Source organism: Leishmania donovani, chromosome 3 (assembly GCF_000227135.1).
Source record: "Leishmania donovani BPK282A1 complete genome, chromosome 3".
Taxonomy (NCBI): Eukaryota; Euglenozoa; class Kinetoplastea; order Trypanosomatida; family Trypanosomatidae; genus Leishmania; species Leishmania donovani.
Genome location: NC_018230.1, coordinates 358204 through 379332, shown reverse-complemented (window position 1 = coordinate 379332; position 21129 = coordinate 358204). Strand labels below are relative to the sequence as shown.

Sequence of the window (21129 nt, the reverse complement as noted above, 5' to 3'; positions counted from 1 at the left end):
CTGCGCCAGCAACCTCCTCGTCAGCTTTTGCACTCGCTGCGCATCAGTGGGTGCGTGCGTGGGGGAGTTGCGCCTCTGTAGCGTTTCTCCCTCCACTCGCTGTGCGCCCCTGAACCCTGGTGAGGACGCGCGTTCGTCTCCACGTTTACACTACACTAACGGGGCATCAAGTTTCCGTGTTGCTTTCATTGCCTCGCTGCTCCCGCACCGCACATCGGCCTAGCGCCATCTCCCTCCCTCCCCCTTCGCCCGTCGATGTTCGGGGCTCACACGCTTGCTGCCCGCGACCGTAATTCGATAACCGGCGCGTGACAGTCGCACACGTTTTTTTTTTGGTTACCTTTAAGCAGTCGTTTCTCCTCTGCCTCACACTCTCCACCCCGTGCACAGGGCAGCGACGCCATGACCTCTGTACTAGCCGTCGTCAACGCGCGGCGTGTGTGGCGTGGCGCTTCGGCTCTGCAGCCGACCGTGCCATCATCGTACCCGCCGGAGGTTGACGCGCTGCTGGTGGAGGGCGGCCGCATCAGCTTCATCGGTAGCACCGCAGAGGTGCAACAGCGCTACGGCGCGCTAGTGGCTGCGCAGCCCGTCGATGCGGCAGCAGCAACCCCTCAGCCGGTGGTGGGTGGCCGCCCGCGCACGGTGTCGTACCGCGTCATCGACTGTGAGCACCGCCACGCCGTGTACCCAGGCTTCATCGACTCCCATGTGCACTTCCTTGACGGCGGTCGCATGTTGCTCGCACCTCAGCTGGGCTCTGCGACGAGCAGGACACAGTTCACAGCAATCGTTCGCGACTTCGTGGAGCACCGCTACAACCGTGAGGAGGGCGGCTGGGTGTACGGCGTCGGCTGGAGCGAGGCGGTGCTGGGCTGCTCGCCGACGAGCGAGTGGCTGGATGAGGTGAGCACGAAGATCCACCTGGTCATGTACAGTAAGGACATACACTCCGCTGTTATGAATACGGTCGCGCTGCGCAGCTGCCACATCATCCCTGGTGCCGAAGATGGCGAGCCGCTAATCACCTCCGTCGAGGGTGGCGTTATCGAGCTGAACGAGAACGGTCAGCCGAACGGTGTCCTCCGCGACAACGCCATCCAGCTGACGAAGCGCTACGCGCCTACCGCTGACACGCCCGCCAATCAACGCCGTGCGCTCGAGGCTGCTACTGAACACCTTCTCTCGCTCGGTTTCACCTCCGTCTTCTCCATGATGTCGACCACGTACACGGACAACGTGAGCGAGATCGACTTCCTCGCGCAGATGGAGCGTGAGGGCGCGATGCGGCTGCGCGTGCGGTACGGCGTGCCGCTGAACGATGTGGAGCGCTTCATGGACAAGTTCTACCGCGTGATGACGACGGACGCGGTGCAGTCGGGCCGCAGCGACGACTTCACGCTGCCGTACCGCTTTACCATGACGCCGCCGGCGGCCGGCGGCGGCTACCTGCTGCTAGGCGCAGTGAAACTGTTCGCGGACGGGTCGTTGAGCTCGCGCACGGCGGCGATGAACCGGCCCTATGGCTACAATGTGACGACGGAGGGCGACATCGACAGCGACCTGGATGACGCGGCGATCAGTGCGATCCTGAAAGAGCGGTCGGGCAGGCAGTGCCCGTGCGGACTGTTGACGATGTCGCGTCTGGAGCTGCAAAGCGCGATCCGCGTTGCGCACTCGCACGACTTGCAGTGCGTTGTGCACGCGATTGGCGATCGCGCTGTAGCAACAGTCAACCGCGCGTTGTGCGCGTCGGCGGACTGGCTGCGTGAGCGCGGGGCGGAGGCAGGAGTTGCGGCGGCGGTTGCGCGCTTCCGCGCCGACCCGCGCTCGCGCGTGGAGCACTGCCAGCACATGTCCAACATGACGAAGGAGGTGAAGCGCATGGCGCAGTACGGCATCATCGCGTCCATGCAGCCCTGTCACCTTCTGTTCGATGGCGACTACGTGGACATGCTCCTGGGGCAGCGCCGCAAGGGCACGTCGTACATGTGGGGGACGCTGCTGGCAGCGAAAATCCGCGTGGACCTGGGCTCCGACTGGCCAGTGGCGCCGGCGGACGTGAACGACGGGCTGCGCGGCGCGGTGACACGCGTGCCGGACGTGATGGCGGCGCTGGTGGCGGAGGAGGCGCAGTACAGGAGCCAACAGCAGGCGCAGCCGCCGGCCGACAACACAGCCGCCGGCGCGGCAACTGCAGTGCGGCGCTACCACGACACTTGGAATCCCGCCGAGTGCATCTCCATGGATGCGGCGCTGCGCACGTACACGTACGAGGGCGCGCACGGCATGTTCATGGAGAACTACCTCGGCACACTAGATGTGGGCAAGTATGCTGACATCACAGTGTGGACGGCGGACTGGCTGGACGACGAGGAGATGGAGCAGATGGCAGGCGTGGAGGGCGCGAACGCACGGTGGTGGCCGCGCCACCAGGAGCCGCACGTCGCCTACACGATCGTCGGCGGAGTCGTAGAGTACGACCGCTCGCGCTGACGCACCCGCCCCCCCCCCTTCCCTTCTGCTTTCCCTATTTGCCCACCCCTCCTAATGCATAGCCTCGGCGCCTTCGTTTCTCTTTCTCACGCTTTCGTGTGATTTGCCCTACCGGTGTGAGTGACGTGTCTCGCTGCCCCTCTCACGTGCGGCACACCCTCCCCTCCTCCCCCCGGCCTCTTTCGTTGGGCCTCTTCTCTCTTGCATCCCCGATGGCGGGGTGGGCGGGCGGGTGGCACACACACACACACGCACACAGCGAGTGGTATCGCAGGGCCCAGTGTCGCCTCCCCCGCTCCACAACGAAAGTACATTTCTCAAGGCAGATCCTCCATCGTCGCCAGGATAGCTGGAACGGTGCTGATGCTGCCGCTCTCTCTCGCAAGGACAGATGCGCCCTCCCCCTTCCATCCAACCCTTTGTCCGCTCGCTTCTCCCCCTTTGGTGACGTTCTGCTTCATCGTCTCCCCCGCCTTTGCCGAATGCCGCTCGTTACTCACTCCACTCTGCCTCCGTCTATCTCCTTTCCTTGTCGTGACCCGCATGCGTGTGTGCACGTGTCAGTACATATCTGTGCACTACCGATGCTGATGGGTGTGTCGTAACGGCATTAGTCTTCATCACTGCCACGGACAGCAACATCATCGAGCGAGTCACTCATCTACTCTTCCGTGTCCCACTCCCATCCACCCCTCTCTCCACACAACGCTCGGTTTGATCGCGTGCACGCCGTCCATCTGTGCGTGACGGCATAACCCAACGCTTTCCTGAGCACTGCAGCGCTGCTGCTGCTGCTGCGAAAAGGCGAAGAGCGGAATGCGTAGTGGACTTGGCCGTGTTCGTTGTTGTGCTTTTTCTGTCCCCTCTATCGAGGAAGGGCCGCGCGCGTGTTCCATTTGTGACCTAATCGCCTCTCCACCCACCACGCTTCTTCCCTCCCTGTCTGCGTCACTTCCATCCGTCTTCTGTCTGCCTGTCAGCCTCTGTCTGTGTAGCACTCGGCCACCCCTCTCTCCCTGACGAGGAAGAGAGGTCGAATTCACGCATCGAAAGTGAGGCGACACATGACGATGGTCGACTCGGGGCGCCAGCGCAACCCCGGCGTGCTGCAGGATGACGGTGAGAACAAGCTGCACCAGTACTGGTCACAGTTCAAGTACAAAGCACTTAGCCTCGTGTCCGATGAACCGCCGCCTGACACGGCGCTCCTGGCGGAGATGCCGCCAGAGCAAGGATACATGGAGGGGCTCTCTGAGATGACAGACCTTACCTACACGCAGCGCATCACTGGGTTCTTCATGATGATGGGCATGGGCATCCTCTTCATCCTCCTGGGCATGGCGATGTGGTTTCGGCCGAAGAAGTTCAGCTTCTTCATGACATGCGGAAACATCTTCTGTATGTGCTCCACCATGTTTCTCGCCGGGTGCGCGCAGCAGCTGCGCACCATGTTCGAGGCGAACCGGTTCGAAGCGGCGTGTCTGTATGTCATCTCCATTGTGATGACGTTGCTAAGCGCGCTGTGGTTCCAGTCCAAACTGCTGTGTGTGTTCTTCGCACTCGTGCAGTTGGCGTGCATCTTGTGGTACGCGCTTAGTTACATCCCCTACGCGCGTCAGACGCTGAAGATTGCACTCTCCTACGCTTCCATGATATTCAGCCCGGTGGTAAGTGCCATTGCAAAGGGCGTCAACAGTTGCATCGGAGTCATTCTCGGCTGAGCTGCTTTTCGAAGAAATTGAAAAGAGGAACAGAAGGAGAAAAGGGAGGAGGGAAGCTGAGACAGCGCGAGAGCGAAGACAGTACTAATTCACACACGCGCAGACACCGGCCCCGAGCAGCCCCGCTTCCTCCCCCACCCCACCCCCCCCCCCTTTGCTTCCCTCTCTCCAGCCCTGCGGTGTGCTACTGATCGTAAGCTGTTGAGAGGCTCCGTTTATACGTTTGCGCTGTGTGGACGGCTGCATCTGATGCTCTGCCCGTTGCGCGTACGTTGGCTGCGGCCGCGTTTTCTGCGCCTCGTCTCTCTTGCTCTCTCCCTCATCCCTATTGCCTTTGTGCGCGCGCTGTGCAACTCCGCCGAGCCAAGATGAGGCGGGTCGCAGACGTGCGCGTGTACGTGCTTACGGGTGTGCGTATATATATATATATATGTGTGTGTGCGTGTGTGCGTATATGTGTGGACGTATATGTGTATGTACTCCTCCTCGCATACGGGCAAACACGGTTGCGCTTCCCTGTCGTTTGTCGACGGCCACTTGCCTATGCGGGGCTCCCTCGCGGCCTACGAGCGCGATGACGGGTGCGCATGCACTTGCTGTCCCCACGCCCTTTACCTCCCTCTCCCTCGCCACTCATTCACCCGCACAGTGTCAACAGCATCCGCACAGGCATAGGCGTGTGCCCTTCTTCTTCGCTGAGCAGGACCTCTTACGCAGATGCTGAGTCGAGCGTTGAGACTCCTTAGCAGCAAGTCGGCGGCCAGCGCTGTGGCCCTGCCCGTCTACAACACCACGGAGGAGGGCCCCGCCGGCAGCAAGGCGTGGCGCATGTTTTACAAAGTTGGCGCCACAGACGCCATAGTGTCGGCATGGCACGACTTGCCCCTGTACGCTGGCGCTTCTGACGATCAGCTTGTCCTCACCTGCGTGACTGAGATCCCGAAGGGCACGCGCGCGAAGCTCGAGCTGAGCAAGGAGGAGCCGCACAACCCCATCAAGCAGGACATTTTCAAGAGCAAGGAGGGGCAGCCGCTGCGGTACTTCTCGTACGGCGACATGCCCTTCAACTACGGATTCCTGCCCCGCACCTGGGAGGATCCGGTGCACATCGACCCGAACACCAAGTGCATCGGCGACGGCGACCCCGTCGACGTCGTACACATCGGCACGCCGCATCGCGTGGGCACCTACGGACCAGTGCGCATCCTCGGTGTGCTCGGTCTGATTGACGAGGGCGAGACCGACTGGAAGATCATCGTCGAGTCTGTGTCGGCGACGGCGGGCGAGGGCTACGGGATGCTGTCGAAGGTGCCGCAGGAGTTGCAAGCGACCATCATCGACTGGTTCGAGAACTATAAGGTGCCGGATGGCAAGAAGAGGAACGAGTTTGCCTTTAACAAGGTGATCAAGGATGCCGAGACGGCGCTGAGCATCGTCTCCCAGTGCGCCTCGCAGTATAACGCCTTGGTGGAGGGGAAGTGCGTCAACCCGGGCTATTGGCTTCGGTAGGCGCCGCATCGCCTATCATCATTCATATCGGTGCGTGCGGTGATGGTTCGTGGGTGCTGGATAAGGGTTGTGCCACAGGTGCAGCGAAGCTCTCGACGAAGACGGCGAAGAGAGCGAGAAGTAGAGAAGCGGGGACTGCCCACTGCCATCAGAGGGTGGGGCACGCACTCTGTGTGCGCTGGAGGAGGCAAGAGAAGCCGCCCTCGCCCTGCCTCGTCACCACGCCGACTCCCCACCCTACCCCACCCCCGGCCCCAGGATGAACCTTTTCCGTTTTCGCTTCGTCTTGCCCTTTTCGGTTGTCGCTCTCCTCTCGCGTACGGCAAGAAAGTGAGCGAAGAAATAACAGCACGCGAGTCAGCGCGCGACACGGTTGGAGATGGGGGAGGTGGAGCATGGAGTCATTGCCTCAGTTCTCTCTCGCCCTCCCCCTACCCAGCCGTCGCTTCGTGCACTCACCAGATATCGATCGCTGTTCCTCTCTCCTACCCATCTGCACATACGCGCACGCATGCATTCGAACCAACGCGCAGGCAAACGCACACTTGCAGAGGCGCCGACCGCCTCGATCATTGCGGCAGCGATCTTGCCTTCAACGCCGCTTCCTCTCTCGTCCTTCTGCGAGTCCTCCGTTTTCGGGGTGACTCTGCTGTGCGGCGAGGCACAGAGTTGTTTTCTGTCTGTGAAGGATGTTGCCATGTCGTCGTTGGTGCGTGGATTGCGCGCTCTTCTCCAACGCAAACGCATACATGCACATACCTCTATCTACCTGCTGTCACTTACACATCAGCACGACCATCTCCTGTTTTGCCGCGCCTCCCCTCTCTTCTCTTCTCTCTCGAGCTGCAGTGAGCCGTAGAAGATTGCGCTGCACTGCGGGCACGGCAGTCCCCACCCCCTCCACCCCAGCCCCCTCTGTCCCCCCTTTACACATATAGCTCTCTCCCCGTGTGCAAGTACCTGTGCCCGCCCCAGTGCGCGTACAAAGACGCACCCACGCTCATCAGCTACGGGTCTTGCCTTCTCCATCGCAGTCTCTCGACCCGCGCACTGTAGGCTGCGTCCCCCACACATCGACACCCTTCTCCCTCACGCACTCTTATTTCGTCGGCTTGATCGACGACTTCAAGCGAACGCAACAGCAAAGACGAAATCACTGCAAAAATGGGCAAGACAGCGAAGGGCAGCACGGCGATGCCGGGCAAGCTGGACACAACCGAGGCAGACAAGAGAACACCCAAGTCCATCATCATCTACCGCGGCGATGTCGGCGTTCACGTGCGCTCGCTGATGCACGAGTGGCGCAATGTCTTTCTCCCGTGGAGCAGCAAGAAGCTGCACGGCAAGAACAAGTCGCTGAAAGACTTCCTCGCCGTAGCCGCCACCTTCAGCGCCTCGCACCTGCAGTTGTTTACAGCCCCATCACAGGGGACGTCGCTGCGCATCATGCGCTTCTTCAACGGCCCCACGCTGTCGTTTCGCGTGTTGAGCTTCACCCTTCACAAGGAGATCGTCGCCAAGCAGCGCCGTCCCGTGGCAGTCGACCGGGCCGCATGGGAGGTGGCGCCGATCGTCGTGCTGAACAACTTCACACACCCCGACCTGGCGCACCGCGCGGAAGTGCCGCTGCTGATGGCCACGTTCAAGGCACTGTTTCCATCGCTCAACGTGCAGACGATTCAGAGCAGCGAAATTCAGCGCATCTGCCTCTTTCACTACGACCACGTCGAGCACGTGGTGGAGGTGCGTCACTACTACGTGAACGCGCGCACCGTCGGTGTCACCAAGACAGTAAAGAAGCTCTTAGAAAACCGACGTCCCACCAAGCTAGGTACGCTGGAGAGCATCGACGAGGTGCTAGACCGCGAGGACGCCTGGTCAGACACGGACGGTGAGGGAGAGGAGGTGCCGCTTGTGCAGCCCTTCCGCCAGCATCGAGAGCAGTGCCGCGTGAAGCTGCAGGAGATCGGTCCGCGCATGACGCTGCAGCTGAGCAAGGTCGAGAACGGCTTTGCCGGCGGCGAGGTCATCTACCACCGCACCGAGAAGAAGACGCTGCGCGAGGTGCAGGTGAACGCGTCGAAAGTGCGCGCACGCAAGACGGAGAAGGCGAAGCGACGCGCCCTGCAGGATGAAAACGTGCGGCGCAAGCGTCAGAAGCGCGAAGACAGGCTCGAGCGCAAGCGCCAACGTCGCGAGGCAGCCGCCGAGGCGCAGCAGGCGAACCCGTTTGAGGTAGCACACGGGGACGGCAACGGCAACGGCGATGGCGACGGCGACGGGTACGTCGGTGGAGACGAAGAGTGAGTGAGAAGACGCCCACGGACGTGATCAGGGACGGCTCGGCATCCCTCTCGCTCCCCCTCATCTCTTTCCCAAGCACGGCACCTCTGCCCCTCAACGCCTTGGCCGCCTTCTTCGTCGTCGCGTCTCGTGGCTGTTGCTCCCCTTCGGCTGCTCACCTGCCGGCGCAGCACGTGTCTCTGCCGAATGTCGCGCGTGTGCGCCGCCTACGCGTGTACGCATACGCATGTCTCTGTGTGCCGCCTCCGCCCTCCTCTCTCTCCTAACTTCGCCGTCTGCTTCGCTTAAAAATGTGTAGGTGGGCTCAAGAGCGTGAGGGCTAGAAAAGGTCGGGGGTGAGGGCCGATACAGATAACACCTGTGATGGCCCCAATGCAACTCGCACGCGCGCGAGTCATGTGTGTGGAGGCCCGCTAACAGCGAAGGAGTACTAGCGACTTCTAAGGAAGAGGAATGAAGGAGAAGGAGAGCGAGGTACAAGGGAGGGAAGAGAAGGACGCCGTCGAGGACGTGGGCGCGTGCGGGACTTCCCTTGCCATCGAAACACGGGTTCACGCGCAGTGGCCCCTCCTGTTCTCTCGCCCCTCGCACACCTTCCCATTAACTCGTTCCTGTGAGACAAGCCGATTAAGCTCCGCGTATGTCCGTGTGAGCCCCTTCTCGTTCTTCTCTGGAATCTCTTCTAAGCCGGCTTGCCAAGCGATGCGCACGCATGCAGGGCATGACAGGTGCATGCAGAGGGAGAAGGAAACGGAGGGGTTCGGGCCGGCGCGTAGGGCGTCGCAAAGGGCTCCGACAGCGCTTCGCTGTTTGTGTCTTCCATGTGCTTGTTTCGCGTGTACGATGACACTTCGCACCCCGCCGCCCCCACCCCCACCCCGTCGTCTCCTCCTGCCTTCTCCCTGGCGTACAGATGGGATGGGCGCATCCCGTCGGAGCGCACGCCATGGTCAACCAGGGTCGATGTCCTCCCCGAACCCCCCCGTGCTACGTTTATAGCATGCTCGTCGGTTCGCTGCACCCCTCACCACACCCCTCCCTTCGTGTCACCATCCCGCTCTCCCGCTTTCTTCCATCCGTGTCTCCTCTTACGTGCGCCAACTCGCACGGCGGCGCCACTCGCTGATCAGTAAGTAATCATCGCTGCCCGGGTGGCATCACATACGCATGGACACGCGATGGTAAAGGCGTGCGTTGCACAGTGCGAGTGCTGACGACGGACTCTCGCTCTCGCTTCTCCTGCTCACATCGTTCCCCTAAACCAGCGAAGGCAAGTGTGCGCCGGCCCCTGCGGGCAAGTATGAGTGCCCCTCCCTTTGCGCACCGCCCACTCATCGTTGCACGCCTCTTCTCGGGAACACAACGGTGCGACGAGATCGGGGGCGGGGCAATCGTGCTTTCTATCCTTCGGCCAGTGCCAGCGCTGTCTTGCTTCTGCCTGTCAGCGCACGCTTTAGTTTACCTTCTCTTGGAGAATGAGGGCCCCAGCGACATCATGGCCTCTTATCTCTCGTCAGTTTCACTGCCTGTGCTTCCAGGGTGAGTCTCGCCCACACCACCCCCTTCATGTCTTCACCTCGTGAGACAGGAGGCTGGAAAGACGTGTGGGACAGCACTCTTGTCCGTGCACAAGTACAGGCACATGCGTGTATTGATGCCCCTGTATGAGAGAGACACCCTCTATGCCTGCCGTTGTGGCCCTCTCGGTGTAGGCGGCGCGACCGCACAGGCACACCGCCCCCAGCAGTCGGATCTACGGAGACGAATGTGCGAACTCGCTCAATGGCTTCGATGCAACTCCCCCCTCCCTTCTCCCTCCCTCCGTCCATATCTCTCCCGCTAGCGAAGAAACGGAAGTATTCGTCAGCATAAACGCCCAGTCTGATACGCACCCAGGCGCGGGCGCATCTTCGCTCACAAGCGTAGAGAGAGAAAGCACACGTCTACGGCCGTGTGCGTGCGCCTCCGCGTGTGACGGAGGGCTGACGCTCAGTCGGCTGCCGGCAAAGGATCGGCGCATCGGTCCTCTGGTAGGAGGGGAATGCTGGCCGACATCGTCAAGTACGCGCGGTGGCTCTGGGATGCCGTGCTGCTCCCGTACGTCATCACTTCCATATCGAGTCTTGCCTCGGATGGCTGGGAGTCTTTCATCCACCTGAAGGAGAGCGTCATCGTGCTCTTCTTCTTCCTGTGCGGCTGCAGCCACCGCACCTTCCCGCTGTCGCGGTCAGCTGTGGAGGCACAGCGATCTGCGGCGACCGCTGCTGAATCGACGCGTGCGAGTGCTCGCATGGCGCAGCGGAGCTACGGCCGTGTTAGCGAGGGGGAAGACAACGACGCCGACAGCGAGGCGGACGTGAAAGGAGCGCGGCAGGTAAGCGTTTCCGTGGCCGCCGCTTCAACGACAGAAGGAGCCACAGCTTCGGGGCAGTGCGCCGGCGAGGGCAACGGCAGGCGCGACGGCATCGATGACGGGCTACCGCTCATTCAGCGCCGCCTGCTGTTTGGCAAGAAGGGCGAAGTGGAAGGGTGGATGTCGGCCGTGCGCAGTCGCCTCCTCGTCCCACCGCATCACCCGCTGTGCACCTCACGCAGTCTTCACCAGCTCGTGAGCATCGTGGTCGGCCCCATCCAGCAGCCGACGGTGTCGACAATGCCAACGCGTCACCCGGAACCGCAGTGGCCGCCGCACTTTTTGCGTACGAGCAGCAGTGGCGGCGGTACCGGCGGTAGCAGCTTGCTGGGCGACCCGTCGACGGACGACAACAGCAGCTCTAACTCGAGCGCTGCACCTCACACGCTGCGGCACCGCACAAACGCGGCGGCGGCGGCACGATACCGTCAGGCCTCCTCGGTCGTCTACAAGCGTGTGAGCAGCCGCAACCTGGACTTTTCGAGCTCGTGCGTTGCGCCGCACCTCATAGCGAGCATCACGGCCCACCATGTGCTGAGCTACCCGGCGACGCGGCAGAAGGTGCTGGTCATCGACCTTGACGAGACTCTGTGCCACGTCTCCACCACCACGGCGAACATGGCAGGCCCGCCGACTTTCTCGGAGGTCATTCCGACCGCTTCGGGGGCGGAGCTCTTCCACGTGTGGGAACGGCCGTACGCCCGCCTCTTTCTCTCCACAGCCGCGAAGCTCTTTAACCTCGTCCTGTTCACGTCCGCGTCGAAGCCGTACGCCGACACCATCCTGCAGCGCATCGACCCGGACGGTCTCTTGAAGTACCGCTACTACCGGCAGGACTGCCGGCTTGTCCCGCGGGGGCTGTTGCGCAAGATGTGCGCGGCAGCAGGCATGCGCGGACTGCCCCTGGGGTCGGGTGGGGATGGAGGCCGCAGCAGCGTGGCGCGTGGCTCCAGCGATTGCGACCGCAGTGGAGGCGGCGGCGGTAGCGTCGCCGGAGGTGGTGTGTACGGCAGCAGCAGCAGCAGCAGCGCCAGGCCGTTGGGCAGCCTCTCCTCAGCGGTCAGCATTGGCGGCCGCCACAGCGGTTCTACGACCAACACCGACGATGACGTCAACGGGAGCGGTCGCGGTGGTAGGGGTTCCACACGTGCGTGGGGCAACACACTCTCTTCCGAGGCCAAGGGATCCTTCCTGGGCAGCGGTGGGACGGCAGCCAGCGACCATGCACTGACGGCATCTGTTTTTGTTGGCACAGCCGCCGACCGCGGCGGCGTCGACACGGGCCTTCCCGCCGTAGAGAAGGCTGCAATGAACGAGCACGCCAAGGTACTAGTGAAGGACCTGCGGCTGCTCAAGGTGCCGCCGGAGCTGCTTGTCATGATCGACAACTCGGAAGAGTGCACGCTCGTGAACCCGGAGAATGCACTGGTCATACCCCCGTACATCCCTGCATTGTCCAAGATGGCTCCACCGGCGCGCGAGACGACGCGGCGACGTGGGAGCCGCGGTCGCGACGAGCAAGGGAGCGGTGGTGGCGCCGTGGAGGTGCAGCCGCAGAACAGTCTCAAGACCAGCGACGATGATGCAGGCGGTCCATTAGAGGGACGCACCGCTACCGACGCGTCGTCGAATGTGGATAACGGTGGTGCCGGCAGTGTGCAAGCCGCAGACGACTACGACGTCGCAGGCGGAACCTCAGACGATTCCAGCGTGGGCGACGACATGGCCACCAACGACGGCACCGAGGACGACGAGGATGAAGTGCTGCTTGCGCTGCTGTCACTGCTGGAGTGCCTGCTGGTGGTTCCCGACGTGCGGTCGATCCTGCGGCACGGCAGGCTCTATTAGGCGTACTGTGAACCTCATTAGTGCGTTGGTGGAATTTCCGGCGTTCGATGCGCGGATGCCTACCAAGTAATTCTCGTGTCCTCTCGCCTCCCTTGCGGTCTATTGTTGGGCGGCCGTGTGTGTGTGTGTGTGTGTGTGTGTGGTGCCCAGGCCGTGTGCTGGCGTGAACGGAGACGCCCTCGCCCTTTTTGTGTGTGTATCATCGTGCTTTTGACGGTTGCACTGCCCTCAACACCCCGCCGCCGCCGTCGCTGCAGCCCCTTCCCTCCCCTTTCTCCAAATCATTATCGACCATGACGCTCCAGCTTCAGCCCCTACCTCCGCCAATCGCCTTCCCTTTCCCTCTCCACTCACCATCACCCATGCCCACGCCGTGCCCGCTGCTGTTGTTGCTACGTTCCACGGCTGCGCCGAGAAGTCATGAGCAAGCGCATACACGCACACGCGTACGCGGACAGAGCTGCTTGGAAAAGCGTAACCCCGTCGACTCCTCTACGCCCCGCCGCCGCGGGACAGCCGGCCGACTGCTGGACTAGGAACGCGAAGAAGAGGGAAATCCGCGGCCTGGTCGCACTCCCAAGCGCCCATCACCGACCGCGCAGACACACTCACAGACGCAGTCGACAGTCAGGCAGGCACAGAGATCGCCGTACATATCTCCTTAAAGAGGTCATCCTGAAACGGGTGCACCGACACGCACTTAACACATACGCGCATACACTTGACCCCGGGGGCGCCGCCTCCAGCGACCGTAGACGATGTCCTCCCGAATGTACGCGCGGCTCTCTCAGCGTCCCTCGTCGTCGGCGTCGTCGAGCCTGGTGCGCCGCGTGTGGCACGTGCCACTCGGGGCCGTCAGAATCACTGATGGCGCCGAAGCAGCAGCCGTGGTAACAAGGACAGCTTCTTCTGCGCCGATCCTCACACCTGCGCGGGCGTGCACTCATGTTGGCGCGCTGACTATTTCAGGTGTGATACTAGCGGCGTCTGCGAAGAAGACAAGGCGCCAGGTCGTCTCCGCCGCTGATGACGGTGTACCGGCAGCGACGGCGAAAAAGCCGAAGAAGCAGCGAGCAACGCGGCAGCAGGCCGCGGCACCGCTACCTGCAAGCGCTCCAGTTGAGCGCGCCGTGCACCTCAGCGATGCTGTGCAGGAGTGGGCGACGCTCCGGCGCCGCTGCCAGCGACAGCGGCGCCACCTAGTCGCCGGTGGAGCGTCCTCACCCTCGGCAAATGTGGCAGCGTCGGAGCTCAGCACGATGGCGGGTAACGCCGTAGGCGCAAGCCGTGAGGGTAACACGGCCTCCACCGGAGGCGGCGGCGGTGGCGCGCCGCCGGCGGAGATAAGCGTGGCTGAACGCACGCAGCTGTTATCCGTCCTCGCGAACGAGCCGAGCGCGTATCCGCAGCTGTACACCATGTTTTACCCACGAGGGCACGCGAACGTCGACGGCGATCTGCGCGGCAGCCTCGCCTCGCCCACAGCGGTAGGGAAGACGCGGTGGCGCGTAGAGGGCACGCCGGCTTTGGTGCGCAGCGAGGCCGTAGCGATGGAGCTGTTCACGCTGCTGCACGTTCACCACCAGGTTGTGTGCCATTCGGACGATGTTGCCGAGCTCAACGAGGCAGCATGGTCCTCATACCTGTCGGCGCTGCAGGCGCGACTTGAAGCCGATATGGGGCAGCCGGTGCGGCAGCAGTGCGCTTCCGTGGCGCTCGTCTTGCGGACACTCATGGACGTGCACCGAGGTCAGATGGACAGGCGGACGACCATCGCGCTGAGCCAGCGCCTGAGCAGGGAGCAACAGGTTCAGAGCCGTGAAGAAATCGCCCTCCGCAGGCGCGTGCTCGAGGCGCTCACACGGCTGATGGCACCGGCGCACGCACTCGTCCGACAGCTTGAGGAGGCGGCGAGAAGTGAGACGGGAAAGTCGTCATTGCCGTCCTCCGTGGAAAGCACGTATGGCGACGCAACCACCTTGCTCCTGATGGCTGCTGTCAGTGCGGTGGCCGTGGAGGCCGCCTCTGCGCTATCGCACTCAAAGCCGGTGGCGGCATCTGTCGGAGTCTCTCCCATCGACGCGGTCCTCGTGGACGAGTGGACAACGTGGCGCGACAACGCGCGTAGCCGACTGGCGTCGCACCTTCAAGCGCTCGAGGCGTCCGTCCACAAAAGCGGTCTTGATGTGGTAGCGGCGGTGTTTGTGGACATCCTGCGCTGCATGCGGTGGATCGAGGAGCTCGGCGTGGTCCTCCTACCGGCAATGGGAAGTGCAGTTGAGGAAGCGTGCCAGCGAATCCTGCTTCAGGCATGTCGATGCGCGGAGACCGTCAAGGGCGCAGACCTCTTCGAGTACATCTGCACGCCAGCGGTGACGGCGGAGCTGCGCCGACTCTCACCGGAGCGCACAAGCTACGCGCAGATCATTACGGACGTGTGCACCGTTGCCGTCACCTACCTCCGGCAGCGACCGCAGCGTGTGCCGCAGTTGATGGAACATCTGGAAAAGGAGCACATCGATGCGCTGGCGAAGGCTGGTGCCCCTCGCGCACCACCTGCGCGCCCGCCGCTGCACAGCCCGCTGACGGAGCTGCTGTACGCGATGCTGTGCGCTGGCTTCCCACCAGAGTCGCTGCTCACCAGCAGTCTCTGCGTCTCGCTGCCGCCGCGCGATGTCATTGACGTGGTGCGGGCGGTGAACCGCTTCTCCGCATTGTGCGCCACGACCCCTCTGCCAGTCCGCACGCGCGCGGTGCTCGTGGATCAAGTGGCAGGGATGCTGGCGCAGTGCAACAAGGACAGCTACCGCGTCGTCGTCAGCTCCACAGACGAGCTTGGGGAAGAGGACGTTGCAGCGCAGGAGGAAGCAGGGGTGATCGCCGCTGCGGCAGCAGGAAAGGGCGGCGGGCATAAAGGCGCTGCTGCCAGCACCTTCAACTTGATGCAGCGCATGGCGGCGGGTGCGGCTGGCGCGGCGGCGCTGCCTGGCGCGTCTGTTGTGTTGTCTTCGACCGCGATGCTGAGCTCGCAGTCGCAGGCGGTTGCAGCGGCCCGGAAGCGCCGTGTGAGGAACAGCAGCAAACGGGGCAAGCGGCGAACTGCCTCGGACGCCACCGAAGGCTACGGAATGGCTGCGGCCGCCTCGGCGATACTTACCCCAGCGTTGTACCGGCGACAGGTGAACCATCTCCTCTTCGTTGGTCTGGAGGCGCTTGTCGAGTGTCTTCTCCGTGGCGACGCCGCGGCTGTCGAGATGCTGACGCAGGCGGTGCTGCCGCTGCTGCAGCGTGAAGGGCGGGAGGCGGCGCTGGCCGATGCGCTCGAGGTCGTCTGGGAGGCCTTCCGCTCTCGGCTGGCGGAAATGGGCTGCGACGACGTGAGTGACCTCACCAGTGGCAGCCTGCGCAGTCCCGCCTCGGCAGCCGCTGCTGCCGGGAGGAGCGGCCGATCCCCTGCACTCCCCGTAGCCCTGTCGGAAGACGTCGAGAAGGCGCTGGCGCTGTTGCCGGCGCTCTTCCTGCCACGCCTCACGGAGTCGGCGGTGAAGTTGCTGGGGTCAGGTCTGGAGCGTGCTGGCTCTGGAAGCGGTGCCGGCACGAGCAAGGCAACTGGATTTCTTAGCCACGGCACTGTCGGGTGTCATCATCACTCGTTTACCGCCGCGGCGGTACCGATGTCGGTGGAGGAGCTGACAGAGGTGGCGCTGCGGCTGAGCACGGCAGCCATTCTGTGCGGCATGCCAGCCGACACCGTCGCCCAGCTCACAGCCTTACACAGTACTCTGAATAAGTCGCACGGCAGGGCTGCTGGGGACGGTGGTCAGGGCGACGCAGCAGGCGCGGTCGCGTGGGCGTTTGCGGTCGTGGAGCGGCTGGAGCGACTGCTATCGCAGCTGTCGCGGCAGTCGCACGGCTTGGCGCGGCATCCGCACTCCGCCCACGCGCGCAACAGCGGCCTCGCCGTTTATCAGCTGCTGACCATCTACATCGCCTCCACAGCCGCCGTCGCGAACAGCATGACCCAGTCGAGTAAATCCTCCGCCGCGTCCGCCAGCACAACTCGGCAGCGGTATCGACACTACCTGCTGACGGTGGTGCACCTGCTGTACCGCCTGCGCACCGAGTACACGGTGGTGGTGGAGCCGGCCGCGCTGCGCATGTTCCGCATAGACGTATTTGACCCCGCGCTGACAGCCGTCATGTGCACCGCGTCCCGCGGTGCCGATGCGACGCCAGCGCTGCAGATGCCACTCACAACGCTGACCGAGGTGATGGTGGTCACGTGCGTTGCGGACAGCGTCCAGCACGTCTCTCCTGCCTTGGTGCGTGGCGTGGTGGCGGCGGTGGAGCAGCACCTGAAGGTGCGGGCCACGGCCCTGCAGACGCCTGAGGAGGTCCCCCGCGCGGAGTCGACTGCGAATACCGCCGATGTTGTCGACACCGCAACTGGTGCGTTGGCGACGCAGCTGCTCTGTGCTGCTGCCACGCTGTGCCTCCGCGCTGATGACGCGCTCACGTCGATGCTGCTACAGCTGCTGGACCTGCTGAGTCCGCTGCTTGCCACATCGCAGGCCATGACGGTGCTGCAGCGCCTGCACGCGACTGGCGCACCGCTGCCAGCGCTTCCGGTGCGGCGACTCATCGAGCGCCTTGTTTTAGCTCTACGCCAGGACTTGCATGCAGCGACGGAGTCCGGCGGCGGCGCAGCAACCGCAACACGGCGTGCGACGACGGTGGCACAGCGCATCACCATCCTACACACCCTCAGCGCCGTGCAGAGAACCGCTGAGGCGGCTGTCGACGACGGCGACGCGGCGACGCTCCTGCAGCTACTGCGCACTGTCCCGTACGGGCCACTGCTCCAGTCCTTCTTGAAGCCGCAGGAGCTCGCGCAGCGTCGCTACACGGTGGGCGAGTGTGGCGCGCTCGTCGAGGTCGTCGCACACCTCACTGCTGGCGAAGCTGGCACGGCCAAGGGCAGCGGCTCACAGCGTAGCCAGACCGGAGGGGTTGATGTAGCGGCGACGGAGGCGAAGGCCGTGGCCTTGGACGAGGCGCGGCAGTCGCAGCAGTCTACACCGAGAGAAGCAAAGGCGGAGCCCACAGCCTCGGCGACAGCGCGCTGGACGGCGTCGGAGGCGGAGGCGATGCGGCTGCTGCCGCGAACCCTCGCCGTCTACGTACTGCAGGCAGTGCAGCTGCCGTACAATGTGCACGACATTCCGCTGCTGCTGCGCGGCTACGCGGCGCTGTCGGGGGAGAGCCAGCTGCAGCAGCAGGTGCTGCGCGGATTCGTCTCGCGCACCATGCGCGCTGCCCCGACGCTGACACCGGACGAAATCGTCCTGTGCGTTGAGGCCTACTGCGCAGGTGGCGTATATCATCAGCAGCTCTACGGCGTCCTGCTCGGTCGAGTCGCTGACATGGGGCGCAAGTTCTCGTTGGAGCTCTCGGTGCGTCTGCTGCGTTGCGGTACGCAGGCCGGTAACGCGAGCGTGCGCACAGTGTGCGTGACGGCGGTGCAGCCGATCTTCTCTGCGCAGGTGCGCGGGCTGCTGCAGAACGACCCGCACATGCTCGTATCGGTCGCCTCCACTGCCCTGGCCATCCTCCACTGCCTGCGGGACTGCTTCCCGCACGATGACATCGGCGCTGCCGTACTCGCCAACGTCGCGCGCTACCACCACGACGCGAGCCTGCCAGTGGTGAAGGCCGCCTTGGAGCTGGCGGAGCGACGCGGCTCGACGGACTACGACGTCGTGCACATCCTTGCTCGGCACTGCACGGAGCGAGTGCTGCCCGCCTGCTCCCCCGCGGAGCTGGCAAATGTATCGTACCTGCTGATCGCGTGCGGGCTGCGCACGGCAGCGGTGATGGAGGCTACGTACAGGCGTCTCAGCGAGGTGGTGCATACCATGCAAGCGCACAGCCTCACTCGACTGGCGCAAGGGCTGCTGCGCGCTTCTGTGGAGGTCGACACGACGGTCATGGAGAATGTGTGCAAGCGTATCGTGGAGCTGGCCGAGGAGAGCGCCATGGAGGCCACCGGTGATGCTGCCGCCGCTGCCCCTCTGACAACGCAGCAGGTGTGCGTGCTGCTTCAGCTGCTGCGCAGCGTCGCCGGTCGTGTCATGACGACCGTCATGACGACGGTGGACGCCCTTCTCTCCTATGTGCAGCGAGTGGTTCTGCAGGAACGGCGCGATGGCGAGCCCCTCCATGGTGACCAGCCGTCGTCGTACCAGCCACCGCGGCTCCTGGCAGGGATGACCCTACGCGAAGTGGAAGCCGTCCTCCGCTGCTGCATCGATCTCTCAAGCATGCCGAAGCGATTCCAGCGACTCACCTACAGCCTCGCCGACTACACAGCCTACGTAATGGCGCAGGACGCCTCGTCGCTTGCCGCTTCTGGGGGGGGCAGCGAAGGCCGCCTCCCGAACTCGACGGCAGACCGCCTGCTCAACGACGCACTGGTGTCGACCTCCTCGGCGTCGACGCGGTCCATCGGTGCCGCGTCCCTCTCCGCTACGCCCGCGTGGCCAACAGATCTGATCCTCTTGGTCGACCTTAGTAGTCTCTTCATCCGCCTTGGGGAGGCCGCACATCCGGTCGTCCAGCAGCTCTTCGAGCGACAATACGATCGCCGCGGCGTCCTGCTCCAGCGCGCGCTGCTCGTTAAGACGACGAAGCAGTCGCTCGAGGCTGCTGGGCGTGACGTGCATCCAGCGCTGTACAAGCTCGTCGTCGATGGAGAGCTGCTGTGACGCGGTGGCCCACTGGCAGCAGCTATCAAGCCTTACCTATCCCCACCCCGTCCATGCATGTCTCCCTCTTCGCCTGTTCCCTCGTTGCTCGTATTTGTTCGGCATCCGTCTGCCTGTGTCTTATAACGTGAGCTGGGAGGCCTCCATCTGGGCGTGCATGTGTGCACGGGTCTTGTGTGGCCCTCACTCTTCTCTGTTCTCCCCATCACAGAAGCAGCCCCTACTCGACTGGCATGGTCATCGCTGTCGGCCATCACGCAGGTGCGAACGCATGCACTTGGGCCTGTGGAGTTGGGCCGTCGTCGGCCACAACGACTGGTGAACGACGGGCAGCGGTCTTGTTCGTGTGGCGAAGGCACGCTCCGTGTCCGTCTACGCGGGTGTAGGCAGGTTACCGGCCCATGTGCGCGTCGTTGAAGGAAGAGCCGCACGTCGGAAGCAACCCTCGGCGCCCCTCTCTCGCACGCGTAGGCCGATGCATGTCCTCGTGCCGGTGTCTCTCACCCCCCCCCTAATCGTTTACCTTCGCTCTCTAGCCTGTACTCGCCGGAGGTAAGCAGCCGTGTCAGGCGACGCAGCGGCGGCGGTGGCGAACACCATCGAGAGCCACACTCGAAGCGGCACCCACTGAGCGCTTGTGGCGTCCTGCGCAGCATCTGCCCGGCCTCTCCTCTCACCATCGCTCACCACCACTGCCCGTCCTCTGATGTCGCCTGTACCCCCCCCGTCTCCTTCGCATCTCTCAAAGTATCGACGTGCACGTGTACAGCCGCATCGGCCCCACACGCACAGCCGGCGTCATACGCATAGACATAGACTCGCACGCCTTACGCATAGAGGAGAGCCCAACCACTCGTGTGCGCGAGACTCGTGCGGATTACAACCCTCTGGAGCTGTTCTCCCCCTCCCCCTCCCCCCACTCTACTGCCCCCCCCCTCTTCCTCCCCGTGCGCATGTCAGCTCACGCCGAGTTCGCCGAGCGCCTAAAGGCGCTTTTCACGACGGAGCTGCGGCGCCAAGGCATCGCCGACACGGAGGGCTGGGCAGAGAAGCTGAACACCTACTGTAGCTACGTGCCCGCGACCTCTGCCGATGACCGCAGCAGCGGCGCTGGCGATCGGCAAAGGACGTCGCCGTCGACGGTGCTGGTGATCGACATGACCAACCTCGAGGTGGGCGACAAGCCTGTCGTGGCGCTTAGCGAGTCCCTTCTGAAGATGGAGGGGCCTTCGTGGCGAGGACGCTTCGCCGACGTGAGTGAGTGGCAGGTTCTTTGGCGGCGGTGCGCTCTAACAGACCGTGTCGTGCGCCATCTCGAGCTTCTCCTGCTGGGGTGCCAACGGCTCACGCTGTTGGACGTGTCGGCGAATGCCTTATCGACGGAGGGGCAGGCGAGTCTGCTGCACGCCGCCGCGGAGGTGCCGTGTGACGTGGTGATTGCCGAAGATGCGCGCGCCACGCACAGCGGAAGTCGGACGCGCGAGACCAGCGCCCCGTCCTCCTCGCTCTGCACCCCCTTTCCACGCGAGTTTGCCGAGCGCCAGCGCCACAGCCAGACGAGCGGCCATCACAGACGCAGCGGCGGCGATGGCAACGCAGCCGAAGGCACCCGCATCGCCAGTCACGGCGCCATCGAACAGCAGCGCAGCAGTGGAGCGCGGCGCCAATCCACGTCGCCGTCGGGACAAGCAGCGACTCCGCGCCCGCTGCGCCAGCTATCACCGCCTTTCAGCGGAGCCTCCGCCTCCGCCTCGCCATCGCTGCGCAGCTACGCGAGCGGCAGTGCCGAAGCTCTGCAGAAGCGCCGTGAGGAGCTTTTTGGCCGCTCCAACACCGCCGCACCAGCGATAGCAACGGTACCGCCGACCGCAGCCACCGCCTCAGCAAGGGACATGTCGACGCCGACAAGAAGTGTGGACATGAAGAAAGGCGTCAGCACTGGCAGCACCACCACAAGCGATGGCATTGTTGAGTTCGAGGCGGTGCCGTCGACGGCGACGGGCTCCCCCGCGGCGGCCGAGCGGCCACACCCGCAGCGGCGGCCTGCGGAGGAGGGCACCCGCACCGGCGGCAG

General features: G+C 63.7%; 6 protein-coding genes across 6 annotated transcripts; all 6 read left to right on the top strand.

Annotated features, from left to right (window-relative positions):
• Positions 1 to 402: 402 nt before the first annotated feature.
• Positions 403 to 2496, top strand: LDBPK_030910 (hypothetical protein; the record flags this gene model as incomplete). Its single annotated transcript, XM_003858010.1, has 1 exon — positions 403 to 2496. The coding sequence occupies one exon, from the start codon at positions 403 to 405 to the stop codon at positions 2494 to 2496; it is 2094 nt and encodes a 697-aa protein (XP_003858058.1).
• A 1064-nt stretch (positions 2497 to 3560) lies between these two features.
• LDBPK_030900 (hypothetical protein, conserved) lies at positions 3561 to 4217 on the top strand (the record flags this gene model as incomplete). Its single annotated transcript, XM_003858009.1, has 1 exon — positions 3561 to 4217. One exon carries the CDS (start codon positions 3561 to 3563, stop codon positions 4215 to 4217), a length of 657 nt encoding a protein of 218 aa, XP_003858057.1.
• An 828-nt stretch (positions 4218 to 5045) lies between these two features.
• On the top strand, positions 5046 to 5726 carry LDBPK_030890 (inorganic pyrophosphatase, putative; the record flags this gene model as incomplete). Its single annotated transcript, XM_003858008.1, has 1 exon — positions 5046 to 5726. The coding sequence occupies one exon, from the start codon at positions 5046 to 5048 to the stop codon at positions 5724 to 5726; it is 681 nt and encodes a 226-aa protein (XP_003858056.1).
• Positions 5727 to 6890: 1164 nt separating this feature from the next.
• Positions 6891 to 8033, top strand: LDBPK_030880 (peter pan protein, putative; the record flags this gene model as incomplete). The annotated part of the gene is made up of 1 exon (XM_003858007.1): positions 6891 to 8033. The coding sequence occupies one exon, from the start codon at positions 6891 to 6893 to the stop codon at positions 8031 to 8033; it is 1143 nt and encodes a 380-aa protein (XP_003858055.1).
• Positions 8034 to 10071: 2038 nt separating this feature from the next.
• LDBPK_030870 (hypothetical protein, conserved) lies at positions 10072 to 12291 on the top strand (the record flags this gene model as incomplete). Its single annotated transcript, XM_003858006.1, has 1 exon — positions 10072 to 12291. The coding sequence occupies one exon, from the start codon at positions 10072 to 10074 to the stop codon at positions 12289 to 12291; it is 2220 nt and encodes a 739-aa protein (XP_003858054.1).
• Positions 12292 to 13049: 758 nt separating this feature from the next.
• On the top strand, positions 13050 to 19055 carry LDBPK_030860 (hypothetical protein, conserved; the record flags this gene model as incomplete). Its single annotated transcript, XM_003858005.1, has 1 exon — positions 13050 to 19055. One exon carries the CDS (start codon positions 13050 to 13052, stop codon positions 19053 to 19055), a length of 6006 nt encoding a protein of 2001 aa, XP_003858053.1.
• Between the last annotated feature and the right edge of the window lie 2074 nt (positions 19056 to 21129).